At 34.3% G+C, this 26859-nt stretch overlaps 1 protein-coding gene across 2 annotated transcripts in view; it reads right to left on the bottom strand.

The window, feature by feature from the left end:
* Positions 1-26859, bottom strand: part of LOC124369159 (ubiquitin carboxyl-terminal hydrolase 4-like) — a 96153-nt gene that overhangs the window by 44612 nt on the left and 24682 nt on the right. For both annotated transcript variants that reach the window (XM_046826949.1, XM_046826948.1), the window contains exons 4-7: positions 24412-24541; positions 15273-15459; positions 10507-10723; positions 1263-1436 (exon numbers count right to left, since the gene is read on the bottom strand). In XM_046826949.1, coding sequence (XP_046682905.1) covers positions 1263-1436; positions 10507-10723; positions 15273-15459; positions 24412-24541 — 708 coding nt within the window. The remainder of the gene's footprint in view (positions 1-1262; positions 1437-10506; positions 10724-15272; positions 15460-24411; positions 24542-26859) is intronic.

The raw sequence follows: 26859 nt of genomic DNA, 5'->3' as shown, positions 1-26859 counted from the left end.
TAGGTTTATATAAGTTTAATAGAAAACAAAAATTATGTAGTTAAAAAATGCAAAAAGTGCGCAAACTAATGATTTTATTACCGTAGATATGAGTTTCTTCAAAATTATACTAACAATTTAAAATAAGCATTAAAAATTGTCTAATTTATACTAAAAGTCAGATAAAGCTAATGAGTATAAGAAGAAAAATATATATATATATATATATATATATATATATATATATATATATATATATATATATGTGATAGGCCTCCAAAATATACATTCATTTTTGTATACAATTTTCCATTAACACTAATTCACTATTTTGATGGGTTTCCATAAAAATACTTTTTTTTTAATTGAAAACGTCAGATGACCTAACAAGGTAGTTGCCTTACATGTTGGACCAACTTATTCAAACCTAAAAGAACAACACTATTAAACTAAATAGTAAATTTTAAATATTTTAAATAATTATTTTACATATTTACAAAATTATTATAAACTGACTAACTATAGAACAAGCTTTCATTGTTTAGGCTACAATATTTTACATATATTTCTTGATAAACACATGAAATCGCTTCTTTAACACTTTTATAGCATGTACAATAATAAACCTTTTGACACTTTTTATATATTTTTATTGTAAAATGTACATTTTGAATTCAATGAACTCATCTTTATGTACTTGTACCTGATTACGAATTCATTGAATTTGAAATATACATTGTACAATAAAAACATATAAAGAGTGTTAAAAGGTTTATTATTGTACATTACATCAAACACTTTTTGAGGCTACATTTATAATACTTTTATAGGTTTGTGCACAAAATGGTTAATTTGTAGATAATTATTTTACATATTACAAAGTTATAAAATATCTAACTAAAATTTTGAAAGAGTAAAATTGCCCAGAATGACTTTTCACATAAATTTTATAACTTATCTCTGATTACTTATCCCTCACTGAAAATCAAAAGGGTTATTATGCATCCAAAATAAATTTTTACTAGACCTATATCTAACAAAAGACAAATACTAGGTTCTAGCTTTTTTCAACTCAAAATGTAACACCATGCTACAATAATTCACAAATGGGAATAATCATTGATCTCTTGGACTCTTGGTATACTGTACTACTAAATAAACTTTTATGAAATGCCTTTAAAATCTCATAGGTAAAATAAATAATTTTGATTAAACAATAAATATCATAAGAAAAATAACTTATATTTTATAGAATAGTACATAATAAAATGTGAATAACTGACCTTGAAGCACTGAGGCACAGTGACAGCATATTGGCCCGACCATAACATGGATATGACGTCCGCAAATGCCCTTGCCATTACACCTGACTTGCCCAAAGGATTGTTAACGTTGATTTCTTTTTCATGGTTCTTGTCCAGAAAGTATTTAGTGATGGGCTCACAATTACTTAAACACTGAAAAAAATTGTTTTAAAAGAGTTTAATTTCATTTAAGTTTCATAAGAAAGTTACAATATTTATTAAATCAACAAATGTACACCCTGATAACACCTAGCATCCTAAATTTAAACTATTTTACAAATTAGGTGTTATATATTAACAAGAGTACAAATAATATATTTGTAATTCCTCTAGTTACTGTTGAGGAGCATATTAAGAGTTGAATGTGTGTCAGTGAAGAGTCAGAGTTCAAGTGGAGCAAACGTTTACGGGATGGAGGTGTGATCCCTGCAACAAGACGAGAAGAAAGAGTATGAGGTTGGAGTACCCAACAGAAGGTTTGACCTTGGAGACCATCATGAACACCCTGAAAGAGATGCGAGAATTGCAGAAAAACAACACTGCTGACTTCAATATATCTTATGAAATGTTATACAGCAAGGTGGAAGAAAACTGTAACGTTACGAGATAGCATGGGGAAAATTGAAGACTACCTAGAAATTGAACAGCTTAAAAGTGAAAATGCAGCTCTGAAAAAACATTTTGTATTACTTGAATCAAGAATTGAAGACTTGGAAAATTATTCTAGAAGGAACTGTATAGAAATTCAGGCAATACCGGAGGAAAAAGAAGAAACAGTTTCAGAGCTTGTTAAGAAGTTAGGAAAAGCCTTGGACGTAAACATCACAAACAGCATGTTTGACGCCTTTCATCGTATTGGCAAGAAAACCTCGGAGAGAAGCCAAACTAGAGAGATTATTGTGAAATTCGTGCAGCGGACTGACAAGGAGGAGCTGAAGAAGCAAGGCAAGTTCGAAGCAATGTCAAAGTGATGCTTACTGTTTTTTTTCGACCACCGTGGAGTTGTGCACCATGAATATGCCCCTGAGGGTCAAACTGTGAATGCACAGTACTATTTAAGTGTCCAACGTCGTCTCCGAGATGCGATTCGCCGCAAAAGACCTGACTTGTGGGCGTCTCAAAATTGGCGGCTACACCACGACAATGTGCCAGCTCATTCTTCCCAGCTCATTCAAACTTTTTTGGCGAAACACGGCACTCCGCAAGTTCCTCAGCCTCCGTACTCTCCAGATATGGCTCCATGCGGTTTTTGGCTCTTCCCCCACCTCAAAAAACCATTGAAAGGCACCAGATTTGAAAGTCGAGAAGCAATTATGAAAAAAACGGCGGCTGATCTCATGGCGATGCCGAAAAGTGATTTTCAAGACTGCTTCCAGAAGTGGAAACGTCGCTGGAATCGTTGTGTTGCTTCTCAGGGTAATTATTTTGAAGAAAATTAACGCCAGCTTTTTTCAGGTAACTTCAGTTTTACGTTGCACCAAAAGGTAGGATACTTTTTGATTGGACCTCGTATAAGAGGACTCTCTAGCAAATTAAATAGACTCAACCATCTCCTACATGAGACATCCCCTAGCATTGTAGTTCTAACTGAGCATGGTGTTTGCCAAAATGAAATCCTTGACTTAAAATTACATGGTTATACTCTCTTATCTGAATTTAGCAGAAAACAGCATAGCTAACACAGAAGCTATTGAAATACATAACTTCTGTGAGGAACTCCTCCTTGAGGCAGCACTGATATGCATCACACTAAGTGGGAAGAAAATTTATGTTTTAGGAGTATACCGACCTCCGGGAGGAAACATAAAAAACAGCCTGGACGTCTTATCTAACATTCTAGACCATAACCAAGCACACAACAAATTGTTCTTATTAATGGGTGACATAAATATTGACAGTCTTAGAAGTAACAATCTTGACAGCGTAATGTTTAATGATGAACTGGCCATGCAAAATATGAGAAGACTCGCACTCCCTGCAACTCGTGTCACAGCTGATACAAACACCTCTATAGAATGTATATGTACTAGTATCTCAGAAGAAAAAGTTGCTGCAACCATCTTACAAACTGGTCTCTCTGATCATACACCCCAGCTTTGCAGTGTTGACTTTAGTTATAACAAATATATATCTTTCAGTCAAACTAGGCAAACAAAATCTGGAAAATCTCAAATCTTTACTATCCATTAAGAACTGGGATATTGTCAACAATGCTGAAAACGCAGAAACAGCCTACACCAACTTCAACGAGATACTATTGATTGCCCTAAACATTGCCTGTCCAAAGAGGAAAAGCAAAACCAGAGTTGTCAGTAAGCCATCACATAACTATAACTCAGAGTGTGCAGAGATGAAAGCCTCATACATAATAGCTCTTAATATTTATGAAACAACAGGAAACCCTAGAGACAAAGAAGTAATGGTGAATAGAGAGAAACTTTACGATCAAAAGCTAAAATTGCTTCATCAGCAAGTTAACCTTCAATATATACAAAACTCTGACAACACAGCAAGAGCACTATGTAATGTTATAAATAGTGAGAGACTTAGCAATAAGAGTAGTGAAACATGTCCTAAGCTTAACATTAACAATATGACTATTCGACAACCCTGTGGATGTAGCTGAAAACCTCAACACCTATTTCACCCAAATAGCAGACAGTACAATTCTACAAAACAATTTAATAACAACTGACAGGATAGATGCAAACCAGAATCTCCTACACACTCCTCGAATACAATCACTCAAACTAACACCTACAACCTGGATAGAAGTACAGATGGTAATTCAGAATCTTAAAAATAAATCATCCAGTAGTTTAGATGAGTACTCATCAAAAATTGTTAAATACTGTGCGCAAGAAATTACCCAACCTCTCACAGCCATAATTAACAAATCTTTTGCCAAAGGCCATTTCCCTACAAAGCTCAAAGTGTCTAAAGATTATGCAAAGCACAAAAAAGGACTAAAATCAGAGCCTCAAAACTAAAGGCCCATCTCACTAATATCGACCTTCTCAAAAGTTATAGGTAAACTTGTGCTGGACAGGCTGATTATAACCAGCATGGATTTCAGAAGGGTAAATCTACAATATCTGCAATCATAAGTCTGGCTGAATCAATTATTGACAGTATTGATGAAGAAAAGTATGTAACAGCTCTTTTCATTGACTACAGCAAGGCCTTTGACTGCCTGGGACATGACCTAATTTCTGAAAAGCTCAAAACTCTTGGTATAAGAGGTAAACAGAACATGTGGTTCATAAGCTACTTACAAGGAAGATCTCAAGTTGTGGAGGTCCAGGATACCAAATCTGGCCTTATTAACTCATATACATCGAGTCATAAACCACTAACAAGAGGAGTGCCTGAAGGATCCGTGCTCGGCCCCATACTTTTTATACTATTCACCAATGACTTCCCAGCTTTTATCGAAAACTATAGTACTGACTGTATAATGTATGCAGATGACCCTACACTCCTTATAAAAAATGACTCTACCAAAGAACTCTCTACTAACTCACAGCTTTACAAGGAGCTATTAAGTATAGTATATCAAATGACCTGGCATTAAACACTGAAAAGACAACACAAGTGCATTTTAGCAGGAAAAAAAAAGAGTACCCGCAGAGGTCCCAGATATAACTGTCCTCAACCAAGTCAAATTTCTGGGCTTAACACTTGACAGTGGACTTTCGTGGACTGAACATGTAAACACGATCTCCAATAAGATAAGTACTGGAATATACGTTATGAAACGTATAAAAACAATTTGTACTCAAGCAGCAGCCAAGGCTGCGTACTACGCACTCATACAAGAAATGGCTTAATCATCTGGGGTAGTCCACTGGAAATCTGAATAAGATTCTAATACTTCAAAAAAGAGCAATTAGATCCCTTGCCAATCTTGAGCCTCAACAAACCTGCAGGGAAGCATTCAAAACTCTGGGAATACTCATACCCTTGAAGATGTCCACAACTACAACACACGCCATGCCTCTAGATATATACTGCCCCAGCATCGAACAGCTCTTTTTGAGAAAAAGCCATCCTATGCAGGTAGAAAATTTAGAAATCTACTACTGGAGAACTTACAAAGTCTAACTGGAAATGTACTAAAGGAACCACTAAAAATGTCCTTCTTAAGAAGACAATGTACAACATAGAAGAGTACAAGGAAGATGTATAAACTCTCTCTATATGTATAAACTCTCTCTATATGTATAAACTGCCTCTATATGAATATCTTACACTATATTTTATTTTAAAACTTGACAAAACTACTGTACTTAATGTTCAGGTAATAAAGATTTTTGACTTTTATCTGTAGAAGGATTGAGAAAAGGAATTATTTATTTAATAAAATAAAATATAGACCTTTAGAGGATAAATTTTAGAAGTATTATTTAAATTATAGAAACGAGCTAAGGAAAGATAAAAGACTTGCAAATCCGTCATATAATGCAAATGAGTTTGAAAAAAAGTAGGTAATGCTAAGGCCATATGGAACACTTTAAATAGAATAACATGTCAGATTAAATCTAGTAATAAGATATCTTTAAATATTAATGGACAAATTAAAGATAATTGTAAGGAAATAGCTGAAGAATTAAGTAGGTATTTTTTTAGCATTTCTAGAAGTTGCGGGAAGCTATACAATAAGTGAAAATTTTGAAAAGATTACCTATTGCAATAGTTTTCGGGCATATTATGAAGTGAACTCCTTTTTTTTATGGAGACAGTTTTAACTTCAGATGTAGAGAAGGTTATCAAAACCTTAAAAATGGTAAATCACCAGATTCAGATGGTGTCCATTCTAACATGCTAAAAACAATCAATCCAACAATTTTGGACATTTTTACTTTCACTGTGAATTTAATTTTCTAAACAGGGGTATTCCCTAAAAAGTTGAAACACGCAGTAGTCATACCTATTAACTAAGTCTAATATTTGCTCTAATTTTAGACCCATATCAAACTTGCAAAATGTTGCTTTTCTTAAATAAAAATAATTTTGTTTTTCAAAGAATAAGTATGGGTTTAGGGCAGGACTGAGTACAGAGTTAGCCTTGTGCAGCTTTATGGAGAAGAGTAATGCTGGGGTAAACAATGGGAAATTTGTAACTGGGCTGTTTATTGATATTAAGAAGACATTTGATACCATAGTTCATGAGATTTTGCTTGAAAAATTGGACCGCTCAGTAGTTATTTAACCCTTTGGATGCCAACGTACCGGTATTACGGCCGTCGGCTACTCAACTGAAAATCGCCAACGGCCGTAATATAGGTACGTCACGTTTTTCACACTGTAATTTTCTTATAGTTCATCTTATTGCCGCGAAATTTTGACTAATCGATAGTCGATTAGTTGCTTTGCAACCAAAAAATAGTTAATTCGTTTATGGACTGTTTGTTTGGTCGTATTTGAGCTTCGCAGCTGTTGAATTGTTTGGTCGAGATTGAGGTTACGTTCGTGTTGCTATGCGTTGTTTACGTTTGTAATTCTCTCATTACTTTTGTTGTTAGGGCATTTTTACTATGCCCCTTTTATTAGATTCATTGGTACTTTGGGATTATACAGACAACACCCAGACATGAATCGTTATTTGACATTTAGCTTCAACTGGTTAATAGATTAGCGTAGAACAATATTTCGTCGATATAAAACAGGAATTGTCTTATCGCAAACCCCTCCCCATCCTCAGACAGTTGACATTTAGCTTCTACTGATTACTAGATTAGCGTAGAACAATATTTCGTCAGTATAAAACAGGAATTGTCTTATCGCAAAACCCCTCCCCATCCTCAGACAGAGGTCAAAGTCGAGCGGTGTAGTAGATAACGTGATTGCAGAGTCTCGCCGCCCGTTCGCTTTGTTGTACTTTCGTATTTTACCCCTACATTTCTCCAAACACAAAAATTCAACAAAAATAAACATTACCAAACAAAAACTAAACTCTTTATTGAAAAAAAAACACACAAAACTTGTCATTATTCTTGATCAAACTCCGCCACCCAAAATGCGAGTGCTTCCGGCCGAAGGTGCTTCGGAAGCTCGCGCTGATGTCAACGAAAGAAAAACATCCCTCGAGATAGTATCTATCAGTAAATATAATTCTAGAGGGGCTGATCAGAAATATAAATTGAATTGTAATGGAAAGGCAATTATGTACCGTGCAAAAAACTTAAATAATCATGTGATGCCGCGCGGCCTGCCGTAATCGGGATTCTCGAGAAAGATAAGATAACAGCGACCACAATACCGATCACAATACCTGGAAATGCTTGTCGATTGATGGAATGTTAGTTCTGTTACTCAAATACATCGTTTTATAATGTTCTAAGTTCATTGAAAAAAGTTTAAGCGAATCTGACCTCATTAACAATTGATAATCTTTGTAAGTTTGTAATTTTGTAATTAAAAAAGTTGTTTTTTTTCGTTCTACAATGTTTGTTTATAATATATCTATAAATTTATATTTTTGTGTTCTTCATAGTGGTGTGGTTAGTATAATCCCAAAGTACCGATTTGTATAGTGTCAAATATTGATTTGTGAATATAGTGTAACATTACATACAACGTCCATGCAAATTACAAAAACTGTGCCCGTGTCACATTTAGTGAAAAAAAATCATAACTGGACTTCTATATAAGGTAGGCTTTTGAAATTTTGTAATTAGGTTAGGAGTTAGATATAGTTTACTAGGATATAACAGGAAATCAGCATACATTTTCTTTTAAACCACTTATTTGTGCTAAAAAAAAAATGTTTTTTGGAAATTTTAATTCTTTTTTCTTAATTTTTAACTTTTTTATAAGTTTAAATTACATTTATGCAACTAAAATTTACCAACAGAACTGGGCATTTCATAAGCAAACTAATGGTACAAAAATCATCAATATCTGTTAAAAAAATAAACAAGTTATGATACATTTAGTGAAAGCTTGCGAAACTGCTGTAAATGCCCTTGGCGTTTCTGGGTAGTACTTTTGGAAAATGGGCTGGCATCCAAAGGGTTAATCAAAAGACAGTTTTAGTGAAATGGGGGAAGTTATTTGTAGAGTGCCGCAAGGTTCTGTGCTGGGTGCAATCTTGTTTATAATTTTTATTAACGATTTGTGTAAAGGAAAATTAAAGGGGGAAGTAACAGCTTTTGCAGATTATACTTCTCTCTGCCATGAGGAAAAAACAAGGGAAATTATAATTACAATATAAGAATGGACTTAAAAGCTCCAGCAAAGAATATTACCATTAAGATCTCTTTTCATATTTAAAATCTTAAAATTCTTATTTAATAATAAAAATAATGAAATTTTGCATACAATGAATATAAGAAGCGGTTGTATATTTTTGTTTCGAAACCTAATTTAACTTTTTATACTAAAACACTTAACTTCTTAGTATCATGGCTGAACTGAGTGATGATATTAAATTACAAACAAACTATAGATTATTTGTTAAACTAGTCAGGGTGTGGTTGCTAACTCAGGAAAATCCTGAGACTTTATAGTGTATTGTAAGTTGACACTACATAAATAAATTGACACAATAGATTTTCTTTAAAGGAGAAATTGTTGAGATTGGGTAACTATTGTATTCATCCACATAAGTGTCATGTGTACCTATGTATGTATGTGAATGTGCGTGTAAAATATGATTGATCTAGGCATTTTATTACAAACAGAAAGTGTTTTGTTTTTGTATGTTATACTTGGTAATTGTAAATAGTTCTATTTTTAGTAAATACAAAAAGGTCTAGTAGTTTGTTTTGTTTTTGAGCTATAATTAACTCAGTTTGTAGATTAGTACATTGACATGTATCAGGTTTGGCACAAAAGCACATAGATCGTCACGTATGCGAAGAAGGCGTTCCGGTAAATAGTTGACCGAAGAGCTGACGGGATTTCCAGCCGTCGTCCAACCAATGCTGCTCTGACTAAAACTGATGAGCGTGGTTTATTCGATTGGCTGGCTGTCTGCCGTCTGTAGACTGTCGACAACATTAAGTTGCATTTATAATGACAAGTAACTTACGAGAGAATTTGGACAACTACTGTAACATAATGTGAACAATAAAAAACAATTTTATTCACGAGAACTGTCACAAGTACTTGCTACAGTTGTATTGTTGGTTGTTCGGGAGTCAATACGAAGTCTTTTCACACACGGTAGTGTTGTCTCGGCAATGTTTATAATTGAAATTTTAATAACTGACACTGTTCTCTAGTTCTTGCAAACAATTGTCCGACACTGGTTGTGGCAGCGCTCGCAAGAGCTCTTAAGCCCATTTAGTTTTTTGTTTTAACATATGTAATTCAATGACAATTGGAACGTTTGCGAAGAGCAATCGTTCATAGACCAAAGCGTATGTCCGTTCAGTGCCAAAGTCCGAAATGATCGATCCGGCCGATTTCAATTGTCCAATGGATTCTTAAATTTTTTTTTTTTTTTTTTTTTTTTTGTGAGGGGGGGAGGAGGAGGTTGCTGCGGTACAGGATGGCGTCAGATGGAGCTCACGAGCATATGCTGATCTTCATTCACAATTTCACAAACCATGTCGTGAAAATACAATGTTTTGAGATTAATCAGTTCTTGATTCAAGAAGCTGTTAAATTATGTCTTATTTTATAAGTTCTTGGAGACGGAAAAATTGTTTTTGAAATTTTCCAGGTTCTCAGGAAAATTCCTGGCTAAATCCTGGTTTTTTTCCCCAGTCTGTTAAATTACCGGCTTATTCTCAGTCGGGTGGCCACCCTGATTTGGTACAATAGACATACTTCTTAGGCATGAGGTGAGTCATCGTTGTACTTGACAGGATGGTCTATTACACCTACCAAGGACAAGTTTAGAGACAGGGAAAAAGGCATTTAGACACTTTGGGCCAAAAGAATGTAATGCTCTGCCCTCTGCAATAAAAGCCCTCAGAAAATTTAAGAAAAGTGTTGCAGGAATGTTTAAGTGATAAATGTTACTCGTAATTGTATTTTTGTGTTATCTTTGTATAATGAATTTTGTATATTTTGACAGGAGTTGTCATAAAAACAACAAAAACACACACTGCTGAACACCACACACAGTGCAGTGCAGTGCTGTAGAACACTGTGCTGTTTCGGTAAGCACATTTTGTACTTTAATGAAAGCATTACATTTTTATTTATTTATTATTATTTAATATTTAACCCTCAAGTGAAACCAAAACTCAATACAAATAAAATAATTTACCTGTATGATACTGTTGAGAAAGCATGTGTTTCCTAAGTTCAATAGACCACTGAGGCCTGGAGAGACCGCACAGCCCTGGCCTTCAGCTGTGCCTAAGTTTCCATAGGGCATAGATGTACGATATCTGGTAGTCTCCCCTGATTCATGGTTAGTTAAGGTACGAATTGGCTGGACTCTAGTTTTCAATAAATTGTTGTTCTTAGTCACTGCTGGTGGTCTAAAAAGAATCACACTGGTTAATCAAATAAGCCTTGCACACTTATACAAAATTACATAAAGAAAAGAATAATTCCACAATAATCTTACAAGTTTTACTTCAAAATGTCATCTCAAAGTATAATACAAATTGTAAATTTAAGAGGGAACCTGGATTCAGTGAAACTTGCTTACAAGTGTGTGTTTGATGGCAGCAATGGGTACAGCCAATAAAAAGATATCAGGATGCAAGAATTAATAGTAGTGATGAATTTTTGCTCTTAGCAGCCATGGTACATTTTAAACTTATTAATATTAGGATAGGTAGCATTGTCTAGACTAATCCAAAACCATAATTTACTCTTTAATGTAGACCCATTAAATTGCTGTTCCAAAAAGAAACCCCAGATCTTACGCGTAATGAGAAAAGATACATGAAAGAATAAATCCTACCTTGATACCTGCCATGTTATCTCAAATGGTCAAGATATTGGAGTACAGTTGACTTAAGTGTAGTTTATAGACGGGTATGTAGTTACCACTTTATAAGACACGAATGCTACTACTAATTGTCTAATTTGTGGAGCTACTCCTATTCTATTAACACTTTAAATGCCAAGTCGGTCAGAGTTGACCGACGCCTATGATGTTTGTACAGATAACTGTCGGCCATACCTGACCGACAGCGTTGCTACGCAACAGACAACCATTATGCCCGTCCTGTATAATGCACTACACTCTAGCGGAAATTATCAAAACTACGTGACCTAGAATGACATTGGCTATTTACAGAACACTGTTTTCAGTTCAGATACGCTACAATAAAGTGCTGTTATAATGGCTCGAAAGATAGAGTATTTCTTTAGCATCTCGTCGGCCAAAGATGACCGACAGATGTTTTTGTAATTTTGGTGTAACATAATTTTTTGTTATTTTATTGTAAAAATAGTAGTGATTATAGCAAATACTATTACCCTGTGTTGCATTATAAAATTTAAAGGAAATCAGCAATTTGTATGGTGCTTTTCTTGTTTTTTAAGATTTAAAGATGATGTTGTTTGTAAAATAATATACGTATTATGCTGTAATAAAAATATACGTTTTTATTATTACCACACAAAAAGTGTTAATTAATTATTAATCTGTAACCGAGAAGGTTACTTACATGAATATCATAATGTACAGTATTATTTAGAATTTATACTGTCAGGAATAAAATATTCATACATAATTCAGAACATTACTACAAGCTTTCTTATAGCTTCTTGTAAAGTTGGCTTCCTTATACCTAAATTACAAATATAATTAACACTTTGTGACATAAGGTTTTTGTTAACTTACCACAAATGAATGATCTACATTTTTAATGTCATTTCTGTTATTACATAGTAAATTTTTCATTTGTGAATGTCCTTGAAACATGTTTCACATAAAAATGGTTTGTCAGGACACACGCGAACAAAAATGTAGTGACTTTTGTCATATTTCTTGCTACACTGCGGCCTCTCTGTTCGGGACAGTTTTTTGATAACACATTTTTGCAAACTTTCCTAACTCTGTGTTTTTTTGCACCTTCTCCAACCATAGCAGATGATGTTAGATAGTGATGCCCAGTCCTTGATACTTCAGGAATGCGTTGGCGTTTCCTGCAAACACATTAAGGAGCAAGCTAGCTGTTCTTTGAATTTTGTAATCGAAATTAAGTGCTTCTTTTTAGCATTGGGAGGTTTTTTGTTTTCAAAAATGTATTGTATGCCAACCAGCTGTTAACCACAGAAGTACCAAGAACGAGTTCTTCACCTACTTTGTGGTACCATCTCATAGTCTTTCTCACAGCGGTGCTGTATGAAGACATCTGATCAGAAAGATCTATGCCTACTTTAGCCTTATTGTAGGCTGTGACAACAAGTGGCTTTAGTACAGACGGCTTGTCTGGGTTTTTGGATGGGAATTTCTACATATTCCGGTTTGTGCACAGTTGACAACATTAAAACTTCTCGTTTATCCTGCCACTTAGGTTATAAGGACCCCTTCATCATTTTCTAAACAAATCATTTCTCCTTTCTGGATTTTTTCTTTTGTCAAGTCTTTTGGAATGCCCTTTCGGTTTCGTCTTAAGGTTCCACAAAGATGAGTTTGTCTCGATAACAAAGAGTTTTGCTAGTTGAACAGAGGTATAATAATTGTCAACATATAGGTTGTGGCCACTGTTCAAATGGTTTGCCCAATGAGCTCCATTACTACAGAGGTAGCTACTGAGTTGTCTGTTGCAGCAACGGTACCTTTCCCCATAATAAACTTTTATAACCATAAGTATAGCCAGTTTTGTCACAAAGTTTTAAATATTTTAATACCGTACTTATGAGCTTTGCCAGGTATGTACTGGCGAAAAGTAACCTAACCACGGAATGGTATCATTGTCTCATCGATGACAGGTCTTGTTCGGCTTCTTTTAGGTTAAAAAACATACCATTTTATAATAGAAAGCAAGGGTTTTATTTTGCCGATACGCCCATCTCTTTGCAGATTGTTGTTATCATTGAAGTGCCAAAAGCGTAAAATTAATTGGAATCTATTTCGGCTCATTACTTTTGAGGCACCTGAGAAGCTGTATAAAGCATTTGTGGACCAATAATCACTTATTCGGGGAAGTGTTACTAGGCCCATGTACAAAAAGTAGGCCTATAAACTTTTTCATTTCTTCTGGATTGGTGTCTCGCCAATCTTTAAGCCTACTCTTACGGCTCAATCGTAATTTAGAAATTACATCGTGAAGCATTCCGATTTGTTTCTGTGACCATCAGATCAATGACATCGGCATTAAGACACTGTTCAAAGAAGTCGATCGGTTTTGAATCATTAGTGGTAATAAATTTGAATGTAGGCCTAGAGTTAAACTCAAAGATCTGCTGTTTACCTTCAAAACTATGCCAATTGTCACCTTCGTCAGGAGTACTGTTAACTGTCGTTATGGTATTATCAACATCGGCGTCTGTGTCTTCGTTTTGCAACCATAAACTCATTTTCAGCAGCCTTCGTCCGAGCCATCACTTGTGTTGAAAGTCAGGGTCTGAATCCGTGTCCGTCAACCACACTATAGTCCATGTCCTCAACACTTTCATCTTCACTTAATCCCGCAAATAAATCACCTTGAGATGAGGGAAGGTCAATTATTCTGTCAATTTCCGATTGTCGCAAAGGATCGCCCATTTTACGAACGCACTTCCACTTTCTAGGCTAAAGCTTCAAACAATAGCAGGTTGATGAGGAAAAAGGCGCGAAAGTACAGTGAGGTGTCGTCCGAGAGTGATGTAATACACAGCTGACTACAGCTGCAGTACAATCCAGTGAGCTATTCTGCACTACCAACCACAAAAACGTAATATCCCACACCTAATATTGTGTCGGTCATGTACGACCGACGGCATATTTTATAGTGTACTATGTAACTGTAAATGATCGTGTCGGCCAGGAATGACCGACGATGTAAAAAAACGTTATAATATACAAAAAAATTATCAAATCACAATGGTAAGTGACCAACTAACAGAAAAAACATGAATAGTTCCTAGTTTTAGCCACGGATAATTTTGGCACTCTAACGCTAAAACAGAATATTTAGGCTTGGCATCTAACGTGTTAAATAGTGAAACAGTACTCAAACATCCTCTATCAGTTGTAAAGTACCGATTCGGTTTATCTACGTTGCACTGTTGGATCAGGTTTTTCGAATGCCTCGTCCATATTGGGTATAAAATACCTATCAAAACTTGGCAAATCCGAGGAAATTGATTTATCTACAATTTCTTCAAGTGAAGAAGGAGCCCTTTTAGAATATGATTAAACTTATTTCTATAGTGTTTACCTTAGTTTTATATTTTTAGTGGGTTTGACCACTAACGTTAAAAATTATACTACAGTGTACATAAGCTAATATAGTATGATGTCTTCAGAATTAACCTTCAAGTTACTTTAAAATATTATTTTCTTATTATTAAGAAATATTAATTAAATATATAATTATTTAATATTTGTAGGCCTACACCATGTTCAAAAAAAATTATATAGACATAATATATCATAATATAGACAATACATATAGAGCAGTATAACCAGAAAGAACAAATCAACACCACTACCTGTCCATCTAGATCTTATTGTATCTTTATCACACTATTTTAGAGCTTTGTAAGAGTAAGGTGAAAATATTACCTGTGCTGCTTTATTCTGAACTTTATAAAATTGTTGATTAAAGTAATTCAAAACAGCAAACTACAAACAACACTAAAAAATAATAATAATTTATTAATGCAATTTTTCACTAAGTGTTCTGGTACTAACTTTTTGACCAATATGAATATATATATATATATATATATATATATATATATATATATATATCAAATGGGTTAGTTCAATTTATTACTAACTATAAACCTTAAATACTTAGTTTTCTATTAACACTAAGACATAATCATTAGAACATTAATATCTTTCCATTGAAACATATCCTTGAATAAAAAAATTACAAATGGTTTTGCCTAAATTAAGTAAAAAATTAAAAAACTCACGTCCAAGAATCTTCAAACTTCATATAAATTTGATGAGCCTCAGTGAGATTTTCTTCATGAATAGTATTGCATTTCTTACTGAGCACACGTTCATGTTGCGTTTGCTGTTTAACAACAAAACTTACTAACACTATTTTCTGATCAGATGCTACACGAAACTTTTTTCTACAGATGTCTTCTATATCAGCTGAAATGTAAAATACACAATTATTTCATTAAAATTAAAACCATAGAAAGTAAAAGGGTTTTGAAATTTTTATTTAAAGTTGGTTTGTTGTAAAATCAAATTATACTATTATTTTTAAAGTTTTAATTCATTCTACAGAGGTTATAAATGAAAATAATTGTTAATTCTCAAACCTCTTATCAAAATTAAAGTAATGTAAGCTATAAGAATTCTGTTGTATTACAGATACAGTAGACGCCCTCTTAACCCTCCATCGGGCGCTTAAAAATTAGAAACACCATCAGGTGCTCACGGAGGTTTCCTCCAGGTTGGCGAATAATGGATATCATAATCGTTTAAACTGTTTTTATTTGTTTAAATATTCATACTGATTTAATTACAATGTAATATATTCATTTTTAGAAATTTAATAAAAATTACACTCTTATGTAATGAATTTTCCAAATAAGAAATTCAAAATCTTAAAAAATGTTATTGTATAATAACAACATGATTAATTTTAAGGAATAATGCAATTAATTGTAAAAATGTTTAACCTTCTGTAAATATGTATGGAAATTAACTTAGTTTTTAACTTCTTACAAAAACAACTTACTTCAATTCTTGAGATATTATACAATTGTAATGTCAATTATTGCTCTGAAATAAAAATTTATTCTTTACTAAAAATTTTTTTACACACTGCACAAAATTTCAAAACATTTTCCTTCTGGTTGTTATAGCGAACAATGTTCACTCCATAATCATTACTGAAATGTTCCCTAGCACACTGGTACTGTACTAACAAGTCTCTCGTCTTCATTCTCCATTTCACAAAATTCAAATAAAATATATAGTAAAATTTAAAAAGAAACCATCACAGGTCACACATTTAGGCGCACACGGATTATTACAACATAAAAACTAAACACAATAAGGCGCTCACGGTGATTTCGTCCATGCACTACAAAACACACCATCGAGCGCTCACGGAGGAATCGTCCAGTCACGCACGGAAGTAGACCTCATACTGACACATTTTGATAAATAAAAGCGGGAGGCTATTGTTTCGTTTCCCCGAAAAGATGCTCGTGAAGTACACTGCGGGAAACGACTGCCGACATCAGAAAAGTAGTACTATTTTTAATAATAAAACATACATGGAGGAAAACTCCGTTTAGCGCCTGATGGAGGGTTAACTGGCCATTACAGGACCGAACCCCCGGCTGGATAGCGGTTTGGCCGGTTAATCTGACGAACATAACCTTAATTGGTATGCTGTATACGTACCAACAACGTAATACTGTACCGGTAAAAAAATACAAATATGTATTATAGGTCAAATATGGTATTATGCTTTATACATAGAAGCTCATTTTTAACTACTTACTTCAGTAATCTAGGTGAGGTGTCCAGGATAGTTAGCTATAAATTTTTATGGCAAAAAAAGTTGTTTGTTCTAACATTTCTATTTCTGGTATGTGTGGTGTCTGATCAACGTGTCTTTGAAATAAAACTTTGTTGATTTTAAGGGATTAACAAGGTTATTCCCATAGCAGTACTGACACGCCATTTTGAGTACAACATAAGAATTTACAGCTAGGTCTTCAACTATCAGCATACATAATTAATTCACAATAGCTACTTATATGTTGTGGCAAGTCATTGATAAAAAGTATAAATAGTACTGGTCCGATCACAGAGCCTTGAGGTACACCTTGACTAACCTACAGGTAAGATCTCTTCTTTCTTTTTAGTTCGGATAACTGTGATGTGCTCTGCTTGCCTTCCTTGAAATTCATAGATTGTTGATACATTAAATTCAAACTTCATAAGAGTAATCTTTTCTGACTGTTAAAATACAAGGACCATGTATTAAACTTTATTTATTTGCAGATTGGTAATTCTATATACTCAGACCGATACTGTTTCATTGCTCTATGGATTGATGGTTGTCATGCCTCGTTGGTTGAAGGATGAAATAAGGTTTGCCACACCACTTGTATATCGACATGAGTGGCTAAGGACTCTAGTTACCTCTGCTACTTCAAAGATGTTAAAATACTTGAGATCATGAGAAGAATAAAAGGTATTTGATTTTTTTTCCCCCAACCAATATGGCTTCTAAGACTCCAACAAGTGTATTTCCCTTGCACGCAACTTCAGAGCTTTGTCTACTAATACTCTCTTGTATTTTCTTCTTTTTTATTATAGTCTGTGGAATTACAACTGTTTGGCAGGAGTCTGATTTCTTCCTACGGAATTTCTTGATATTTATGTTTCAGACGCTTATGGAACTCAATAGTACCACCTTTAGTGGGAAACAGCACAACATCACCCTCCTTATGACTATTAATCATAATCCATCAAAGCCAGGGATATAGTGCTGTTTGAAGTTATTACCCAGTTGAAAACTTCCTGTTTAGGTCAATGATGTTAAAATACTTTGATGTAGCTATTATATCTTTCATGTCTTGACTGAATAAGTATTATTTTGTTAAGAGAATATGATTTGTAGAATTCGGAAAACTGCTGCAGTAAGGAGACTTCGAAGGTAAGCCACAAAGTGCTTTGTACCGCCATTGCAGCTATGGCAAATATTTGTTTTTCCTCATCATATAGTATTCCCATGTGGTGTTTTGTGGTCATGTTGTGCTCTCTGATTTATAAAGAAATTTCACAAAGAAATTGTAAACAAAAATCCTTCAGTTTGACACCAGGAACAGTTACAAGTAAATAGTTTTAAATGGCAGCAAGGTAATATCTGACAGCTTTATATTTTTCACAATAAGTTTATGAAAATATTGGCATAATTATTGGAAGCAAGATTATATGGGACATGGATAAGAAGGGCTCTTTCTTAAATTTTACACCTCAAACCCTCCTGCTATTCAAGATTGACATGACCTCTAAAGACAAATTAATTTTTCTTGCCGGAGAGACTGTTTTTGCCAAAGTAAAAGGCTATTCACACTGGCCTGCTCTTATCAATAGTATAGAAAACAGAAATAACAGAACACCTTAATACAACGTAACCTTTCTTGGTACAAAGGAGTCTGGAAAAGTTAAGCAACAAGATATTTTAAAATACACAGAAAACGTTGAAAAATACGGGAAGCCCAAAACAAACAATTACAGAAATGTAAAATTCGACAATGCTCTCCTTGAAGCTGAAAATTTGTACATGAAAGTACTAAAACTCTTCCCTGTCACACTACAAACATCGAAGAGCTGCAAGAAAAAATTCTTAACCTTGCTGAAGAAGACAATCTAGACCATGAAACATCCCTTTCATTGGCCGCAGAGGTGGGCAGTGCACTGCTTACTGAAAACACTCTCCTTAAGCAACAACTACATGACTTAAGAGTGCAGAAGTCCAAGTCCCAATTAGAAGTAGAGGACAAACTAAAGCTAATGGGAGAAATTATGGAAGAACTTAAAGAAAAGATCAGCAACCAGGAGAAAGAAATTACATACATGAGACTGATGGTAGAAAGTGAACGCATACTCGAAGACATAATTCAACAATCTGAAAGAGACAAATGTTGTTTTTCAACACAAATAAACAACATGACCTCAAAAAACAGGGACCTCCAGAACAAAATAAAGCAACTTGAGGCTGATCTCAAAAACAATTCCCTTAGAGGTGAGTCATTGCAAGAAACAAAAACACCCTTGAAATTGAACTAAAACATAAAAATTCTGTTGTTGAACAGGTCACATTAAAACACAAAGAACTTGTAACAAAGTTATCAGAACAAGAAACAACTGCGAGAGCATATCTCAATTCTCTCCTGAAAGCTACACACACCCAAGCCAGCCCTATTCCTCTGCATAAAAAAGTAATCCCCCAACGTATAGAACCTACCAATATAGTGTTTCACTTCAAGTGGCAAAAAAACTCAGCTTTACACACATTCTCCCCGCCTCTTGAAGAAGAACTAGCCCAAGACAATTTAACTAAAACTTGTGATAGAGCCCAACAGAGAGAGCAGCTGCCAGTCTCTGATACGGCACCAACTAATACAAAGACAATTTCAAAAGGTACTGAACATGACTATAAATAAGACTAACAACCTGGTAGGGAACAACAAACCTGGTAGAATATGCAGACAAACACAACTGAAGACACAATAAAAAGAAATGGACAGGTTATCAATCAATTGATGGTAATGCCCATGGACAGACCTAACATTCCTACACTCATCCTCCATCCGACAAACAGTCTAGAAGTATCCAAGGTTATAAATGGCTTAAAACCAAAGACATCTTCAGGATACGATGGAATCTCTGTCAAGTTACTGAAAACCTGTAATGAAGAACTGATTAACCCTCTAGTAGATATAATAAACAAATCCTATCTTTCAGGAACCTTTCCAACTGCCTTAAAGTTGGCAAAGGTTTACCCAAAGTTCAAGCAGGGTCCACCCACTCAACCATCAAATTGTCAACCAATCTCTCTGATACAGACATTTTCTAAGATCATTGAAAAAATAACATTAACTAGACTCATAGACCATGTAATGTCTAACAAACTTCTTTCAACTCAGCAACATGGGTTCTTGGCAGGCAAGTCTACAACCACTGCACTGATTAGCTTGGTAGGTTTCTTTATTGACCAATTAGAGGAAGGTAATACTACCACCGCAGTATGCTAGATTACAGCAAGGCATTTGACTATCTTAGCCACGAACATCTTATGGCCAAACTAACCACATTGGGCATTTGAGGAACTAGCTACAACTGGTTTCATAGCTATCTGTCAGGGAGAACACAATTAGTTGAGTTAAAACATAACAGACAAGGATTCATACAACCAATTGAATCTGACCAGAGAAGTATTACTTGGGGAATCCGTTGTCCCTCAAGGATACGTACTAGATTCTCTTTATTTTACTGACGACTTCCCTAGATATAAACAAGAATACAGTGAGTCACTAATGTATGCTGATGATACTGTCTTACTATTGGGTAATAGGAACCCAGAACAACTCGAAGTGGCCTCCAACACTGCACTTAATATGGCAGTACAGTACTGTCATAAAAATAACTTTGTTGTAAATGAGACCAAAACCAAACAACTAGTCCTTGGGAAGCACCGAGAGGAAATTGGGAGACTACCTGACCTTGAGATAGCTAACACCGCAAACTACTTGGGGTTAATTATTGACGAAAGCCTCACATTAATGCCCTCTGTAACAAGATAAGCTCAAGTCTCTTTGTAATTAGAAGGGTGAAGAGTATATGTGCTACTAAAACAGTTAAGATCGCCTACCACAGCCTGTTGTTGTCCCATTTGCGCTATGGTATTGCTGTTTAGGGAGCCACTACGGGAGGTAATCTAGAGCGAGTACTCCCATTACAAAAACATGCAATAAAAATACTTTGAGATCTCCAACCCAGACAAACCTGCAGAAGAAGTTTCAGAGATCTGAAAATTCTAACCGTGGTTAACCTGTATATCTTGGAAGTCATTACATACCTACACCTGAAATCACCTGATTCCATGAAGAATGCAGCTCAGTTTCATAACTACAATACAAGACACTCAGCTAACTATTGCCTCCCTATACACCATCGTAATATGACAGAGAAGACACCCAGCTACGCAGCAGCCAAGATGTGGAACACCTTTCCCTCCAACCTGAAAATGTCCAAGAAACAAGTTTCGTAATCTTCTTAAGAACTGGCTCCTCGATCATCCCTTTTACTCTTTGAATGGAGACTACTAGAAGATATGCTGATTTTGTAGAAGACAACATTTCTTATGTTGTAAATATTTATTGGTTTTTAATTCAATTTTGACGCAAATTCTGTTCTTAATGTTCATGAATAAAGCACACTTGACTATTGACTATTTGTTTATTATTAGCCGAGTTAAGTGTCAGGGTTAGCACTGTGCCTAGTTCACCATTATAGAAAAAGTTCCAGTGGTTTTCTCTAATTACTGTCGATACTTGAGCCATTGTTTGCTGCATTCCTAGATACTCCCTGATGGTGCTTAAATAAGCTGTTCACAACAGAATCTACATTTCTTTTTACAGCTCTTTCATGGATGTAAAGTTTAAACTTGTGCATGTAGGCATTGCACATTTGATTTCCAGTTGTTTGTATATGATGAATGGGGATAATAAAGAAAGTTTTATATTTAAATGTAATCAATATCAAACACATGCATAACATTTCTTTCGAATTGACTCTATTTGATGCAAGTGACTAGTTCAAGAAACAGTGATGGTAGACAAATATTTGTATTTTTATCATATATTACCACCCCACAGGCTTTTCCTCGTCAGAGTCAGAGTTCAGTTGTGAGGAAATTGAGGGGGTTTCATCTGGGACGAACTGCAGTCTTTACATTTGATACATTATTTTCATCTAAGGTATTCAAAAAAGATAAACTGTCAGCGTTTGAGTTGACTGCAGTTTTCCTCATAACTTTCCTATGCATAGCTCTAATTTGAGGTGTGTCAGTATCCTCCTCATTACTTAACTCCTGGTCTTCTAAAGTACTTAAGGGTATATTATCTAATTTGATCACTTGGCTGGACATGACATCAGAGCTTAATTCCATGTGAAACTCCAGAGGTGCTGATGTATTTGTATTTAAACCTTTATGGGACACAGCACAGTGAGTAGCCTATCTTAACTAAGGTGGATTTATTGATTTTACTTATTTCATGTTTACTGGTCTTTTTTATTGTAATTTGTTTACTTTGTTACAATGGTGATTTTGGTTGTGGTTTTCCAGGACCTCTAATAGATTCATTAGATTTACTAGGCTGTTTTCACATTTTTGCACTTATAGCAGTACTCCAGAGGAATGTAAGCATTGCATACCTGCAGAAGTATTAATATTAGTTTGACATACCACATGTTGACTTTCTTTCTCTCATAACTCCCTTTTTAAATGTTTCTATTTCTTCAATCTACCCATTAATGAGTTCGAGTCTGTCTGAAAAGTATCCAACCTGTGATGATATCTTCACACCAGAATGCTCTGAGGGATATGAGCATAACTTGTAGTCCCTCACGAACTACCTAGTTTCTGGCTAAACACTTTGGATCACGCACTGTGACGTGTTTTTTCTCTTGCTACATTTGTATACTGTTCAAAATGACAAAAAAGATTTGCATCAAGTTTTGCTTCAATCTTGGCAAGAGTTGTATGAAGATGATTCAAATGATACAGAAGGCCTTTGGGGATGTAAGTACGGGCACAACACATAAAAGAATAGTACAGGTGGTTTAAAAGTGGCCGTATATCTGTTGACAGTGACCTTCGTTCTGGCCGACCCTCACTGACAACAACACCAGGAAATATCGGGCCTGTACGACTTGCAATTGAAGATGATTATCGATTGACTGTTTTGGAACTTAACTACTTCTACTAACTAGCAGTTGGTCTCAGATATTAATAGATGTCCAACTTCATTTGAAGAAGTAGCAGAGTCAAATTCAAAATATTCTTCCACACGTTATGTTTGTGGGGTTACCATTTTCTTTCATTGTCAAATTTGAAATCCAAATTATGGGGCTCAGCAGGTTGATGTTGTCTGCACCTACCACACTGCTAAGATTCCCTACCCGTCTTCAATAATTTTTGAAGTCACTCAGAGACAATCCTACACATTTTGCACGGTACCATTTAATAACAATTCAACTATGGCACAGTATTTTACCACACTGCTAAGATTCCGTTACTATCTTCAGTAATTTTTTGAAGTCACTCAGAGACAGTCCTATACGATTTGTATGGTGCCATTTAATGACAATTCATGAAGATCCATGAGGTAATTTATGGAAGTATAAATAAAAAGTCTCACAACATGACTTGGATGATTATTTTTAAGGGAAATTTGCTCTGTGAGTTGGCAGCAATATTGAGATATATGTATCACCATGCCTTTTTTACTGTCAAACTGCCAAAACATTATCCAGTACAAATTTACTATAACATATTAAGTTTTACATCAAAATGTGTCAGAAAAACATGTCTGATGTGAAAAATGTTTGCCTCAAGACTAAAAATCTTATTTTGCCGATTTTTGGCCGTCAGTGATGGATTGATAATTATCACAGATATGTTAATAAATTAAACATGACTTGTTTTATTACTCCTGAACCAAGTGGTATCTGTAAAGAATGTTTTATTGTACCATAATTGAAACCTCCCACCAAATCTAATATCTACTCTTTTCAACATGGATGTCGAAAACTCTTTAACAATATTGGTTAGAAATTGTGTAGAGCTATAATTATACTATAATAATATGAACATATTTGAACATTAAAATTTGTATGACTAAAAAGATTTATTTATTAAACATATATTATTTGCATACACTTACATTTTATACAACCCAAATATCACTCACTTGACTAATCACAAAACTACCTTGAGTATTTCAATTAACTTTTGTACACAGGTTTGTCTAATCTCTTATACATGCTATGTGTATCCTCTCTAAGACTCTGTACAAAATAATGAATAAAGAAGTTTCTAAAAACGTCTTGTTGGTGAGTTTTTGGAAACTTTACACAACTTTATTTTGGAAACTATGTGAAATAATAAATTTTTAAATATAAACCCATCCTGAATATTCTGCCACTAAGGAAGCAAGCATAAAGGTCCTTATTAGGAATAAGTACAATGAGAGGTTTCTCAGCTTCTGTCCTAAAAAAACAAAATAAAACTGAAAATATTCTTAAATTCGGTGCTAGTGCTATTTTGTATTTGTAGTGTTGCTATGGAGCAGTTGCTTCATTTCATTCATACAACCCAATAAAATAGGATAAATTAAATGTACATTTTAAATAAAAGTGAACAGATTAAATGTTGCACATTTTAAGGTAAGAGAAATGAGATTGAATTATTTTAAATCTGCTTGAGATTATAATTATAACAGCTTAGCTTAATATAATATTAACACTTAAAGTTTAATAAAACTAAACAAATGAACAAGTACTCACATATTTTGTCCATGGCACTAAAAGCATATTCATAGTAACTTGTGAACTCTGAATTTTGGAAAAGATTCAGTTTTATTAGATAGACCTCCAGTTTTGGTTCATTCTCAGGAGGATTGGCTAGATTTATTACCTGAAACAAAACACATTAAACATAATTCAACTGGAAACAGTGACTACATTATGTAATAAAAGATGAGATTTTACATTTTGCAGTTTTAATATTTTAACTATTGATTAATTGGTTAATATCTCCCCAACTACCAATTCCCTATTGGTTATGGCCCTAACTTTGCCTGTATAAATAAAGAATTTTTCATTTCATTTTTTTTCATTTCAATATCTTAAATATTGTATGTATATTTTATATAACTTTAAAATAGACAACTTTATTAAAGAAAGATATATTCATTAATACGTTGACTGTGACAGACGCCTTATGGCACAGAAGTCTTATCGGACTAATCAAGAACACTTACTGGACAATTATTGTACAGTAATTTAACATGTTGACAATGACAGACATCTTATGGCACAGAAGTCTTATCGGACTAATCAAGAACACTTACTGGACAATTATTGTACAGTAATTTAACATGTTGACAATGACAGACATCTTATGGCACAGAAGTCTTATCGGACTAATCAAGAACACTTACTGGACAATTATTGTACAGTAATTTAACATGTTGACAATGACAGACATCTTATGGCACAGAAGTCTTATCGGACTAATCAAGAACACTTACTGGACAATTATTGTACAGTAATTTAACATGTTGACAATGACAGACATCTTATGGCACAGAAGTCTTATCGGACTAATCAAGAACATTTACTGGACAATTATTGTACAGTAATTTAACATGTTAACAATGACAGATATCTTATGGAAAAGTAGTCTTATCGGACTAACAAAATTTATTCATGGTTGCACATCCTGTACTTTGAATAGTGTCAATTGATTGAGATGGATAATCAACTACTAAAATTGAAATACTCTATAAAAAATACATAAAGATAAAATAGTACAATATTACTGGATGTCCCACTAAGGAATACAAAGCCTTACCAACAATATCGTCCTTCAAAACCTTTCTAAATCTGTTTCTATCTTGTATGTCAGTAATGCTTTTAGGAACATGTTGTAAAAAATTTGCCTCTAAGTACGTTGTTTTTTCTTTCTTAACAAATTCCAGTTTGTGTCAAGGCAATACTGTATAATTGTTATTCCTTGTAATGTATGTATGTGGTTTATCATATAATTTGAAACAACTGTGTTGTTGAATTTTTTTTATATAAAGGCCACATTTTGAGGTTTCAAAAATATTGTTTTACAGAGTCATCCTGTTTTGTCACTAATCAAGATCACTCAAAGCCACAGTTAATATATTAACTATATGTATTACAGCTGGACAGTTATTGTACAGTAGTTTAAAAAGTCAACAGCAACAGACACCTTACACAGCTGTTAGTAGTCTCGGTATGTTCATATGTAACTAAAGTAGTCTCGTAACACTAGTTGAGATCACGCAGTACAGAGCCACAGTAAACTTTTTAATTATAAAGCTCGAACTCAGAGACCATGTAAGTGTATAAGAAAAAGATAGAATAGATCAATTGTCCCCCATAGATTAATAGGAATGAGCGAAGCTACCTTGGATATTGTCATTCAGGTTGTGGTCAGGATTGTCTACTATCATCAGCAGTTCTGTAACAGTGTGCATTGCAAAATAAGCATGTTGATCCAGAGACATTCTCTGTACATCATCTCTGATCAGATCCCTCAAAGATTTTCTTTCAACAAACCCTTCATGTTTGTGATACCTTCTAGAGAGGCTTGGGTAGAAGAAATTCAGAGGGAAAGAAACCTCTTCCACCAGCAGAGCTTGAATGATTTACGGATGGATCAAAAACAGAAAGTGGCAGAGATGCTGGAGAACTGTAGGATGAAACCATGTAGGGAGCTGGTGGTCCTTATCACACATGTTTTTGGGCAGAAGTCACAGCCATTATGGACTGTGCCCATGAGAATCTATGTCTGCTGTATCACAGCAAGACAATCAGCATTTTCACATATAGCTATACAGCATTGAAGGCATTGGCTTTAAATTAACTTCCAATTTGTCTTTGATTATTATCAGACCGTTTCTTTCCTTGGCAGAATCGACTTGTTACTGTTTAGTATGGTTCCTGGTCATGGAGATTTCTTTTCCCAAAATGATTAAAGTTATACCTTGCTATTTGAATCTTTTAGATTTTACTAGTTTGAAATATCCTAAATTTGAACAATTTAAAAAAAATTGGAAATGTGCTGAAAACTGACAAATTTAACATATTTTTAGAAAGAGCACTTCTTTGATAATCTTGTATACGAATATATGAATTTGCTAAAGTTTTTAACACGGTAACAGTAAAAAAAAACTGTGAAACTAAACAACTTTTGACATT

This window comes from Homalodisca vitripennis, chromosome X (genome assembly GCF_021130785.1).
Source record: "Homalodisca vitripennis isolate AUS2020 chromosome X, UT_GWSS_2.1, whole genome shotgun sequence".
Classification (NCBI taxonomy): domain Eukaryota; kingdom Metazoa; phylum Arthropoda; class Insecta; order Hemiptera; family Cicadellidae; genus Homalodisca; species Homalodisca vitripennis.
This window is presented reverse-complemented; position numbering and strand designations above follow the sequence as displayed.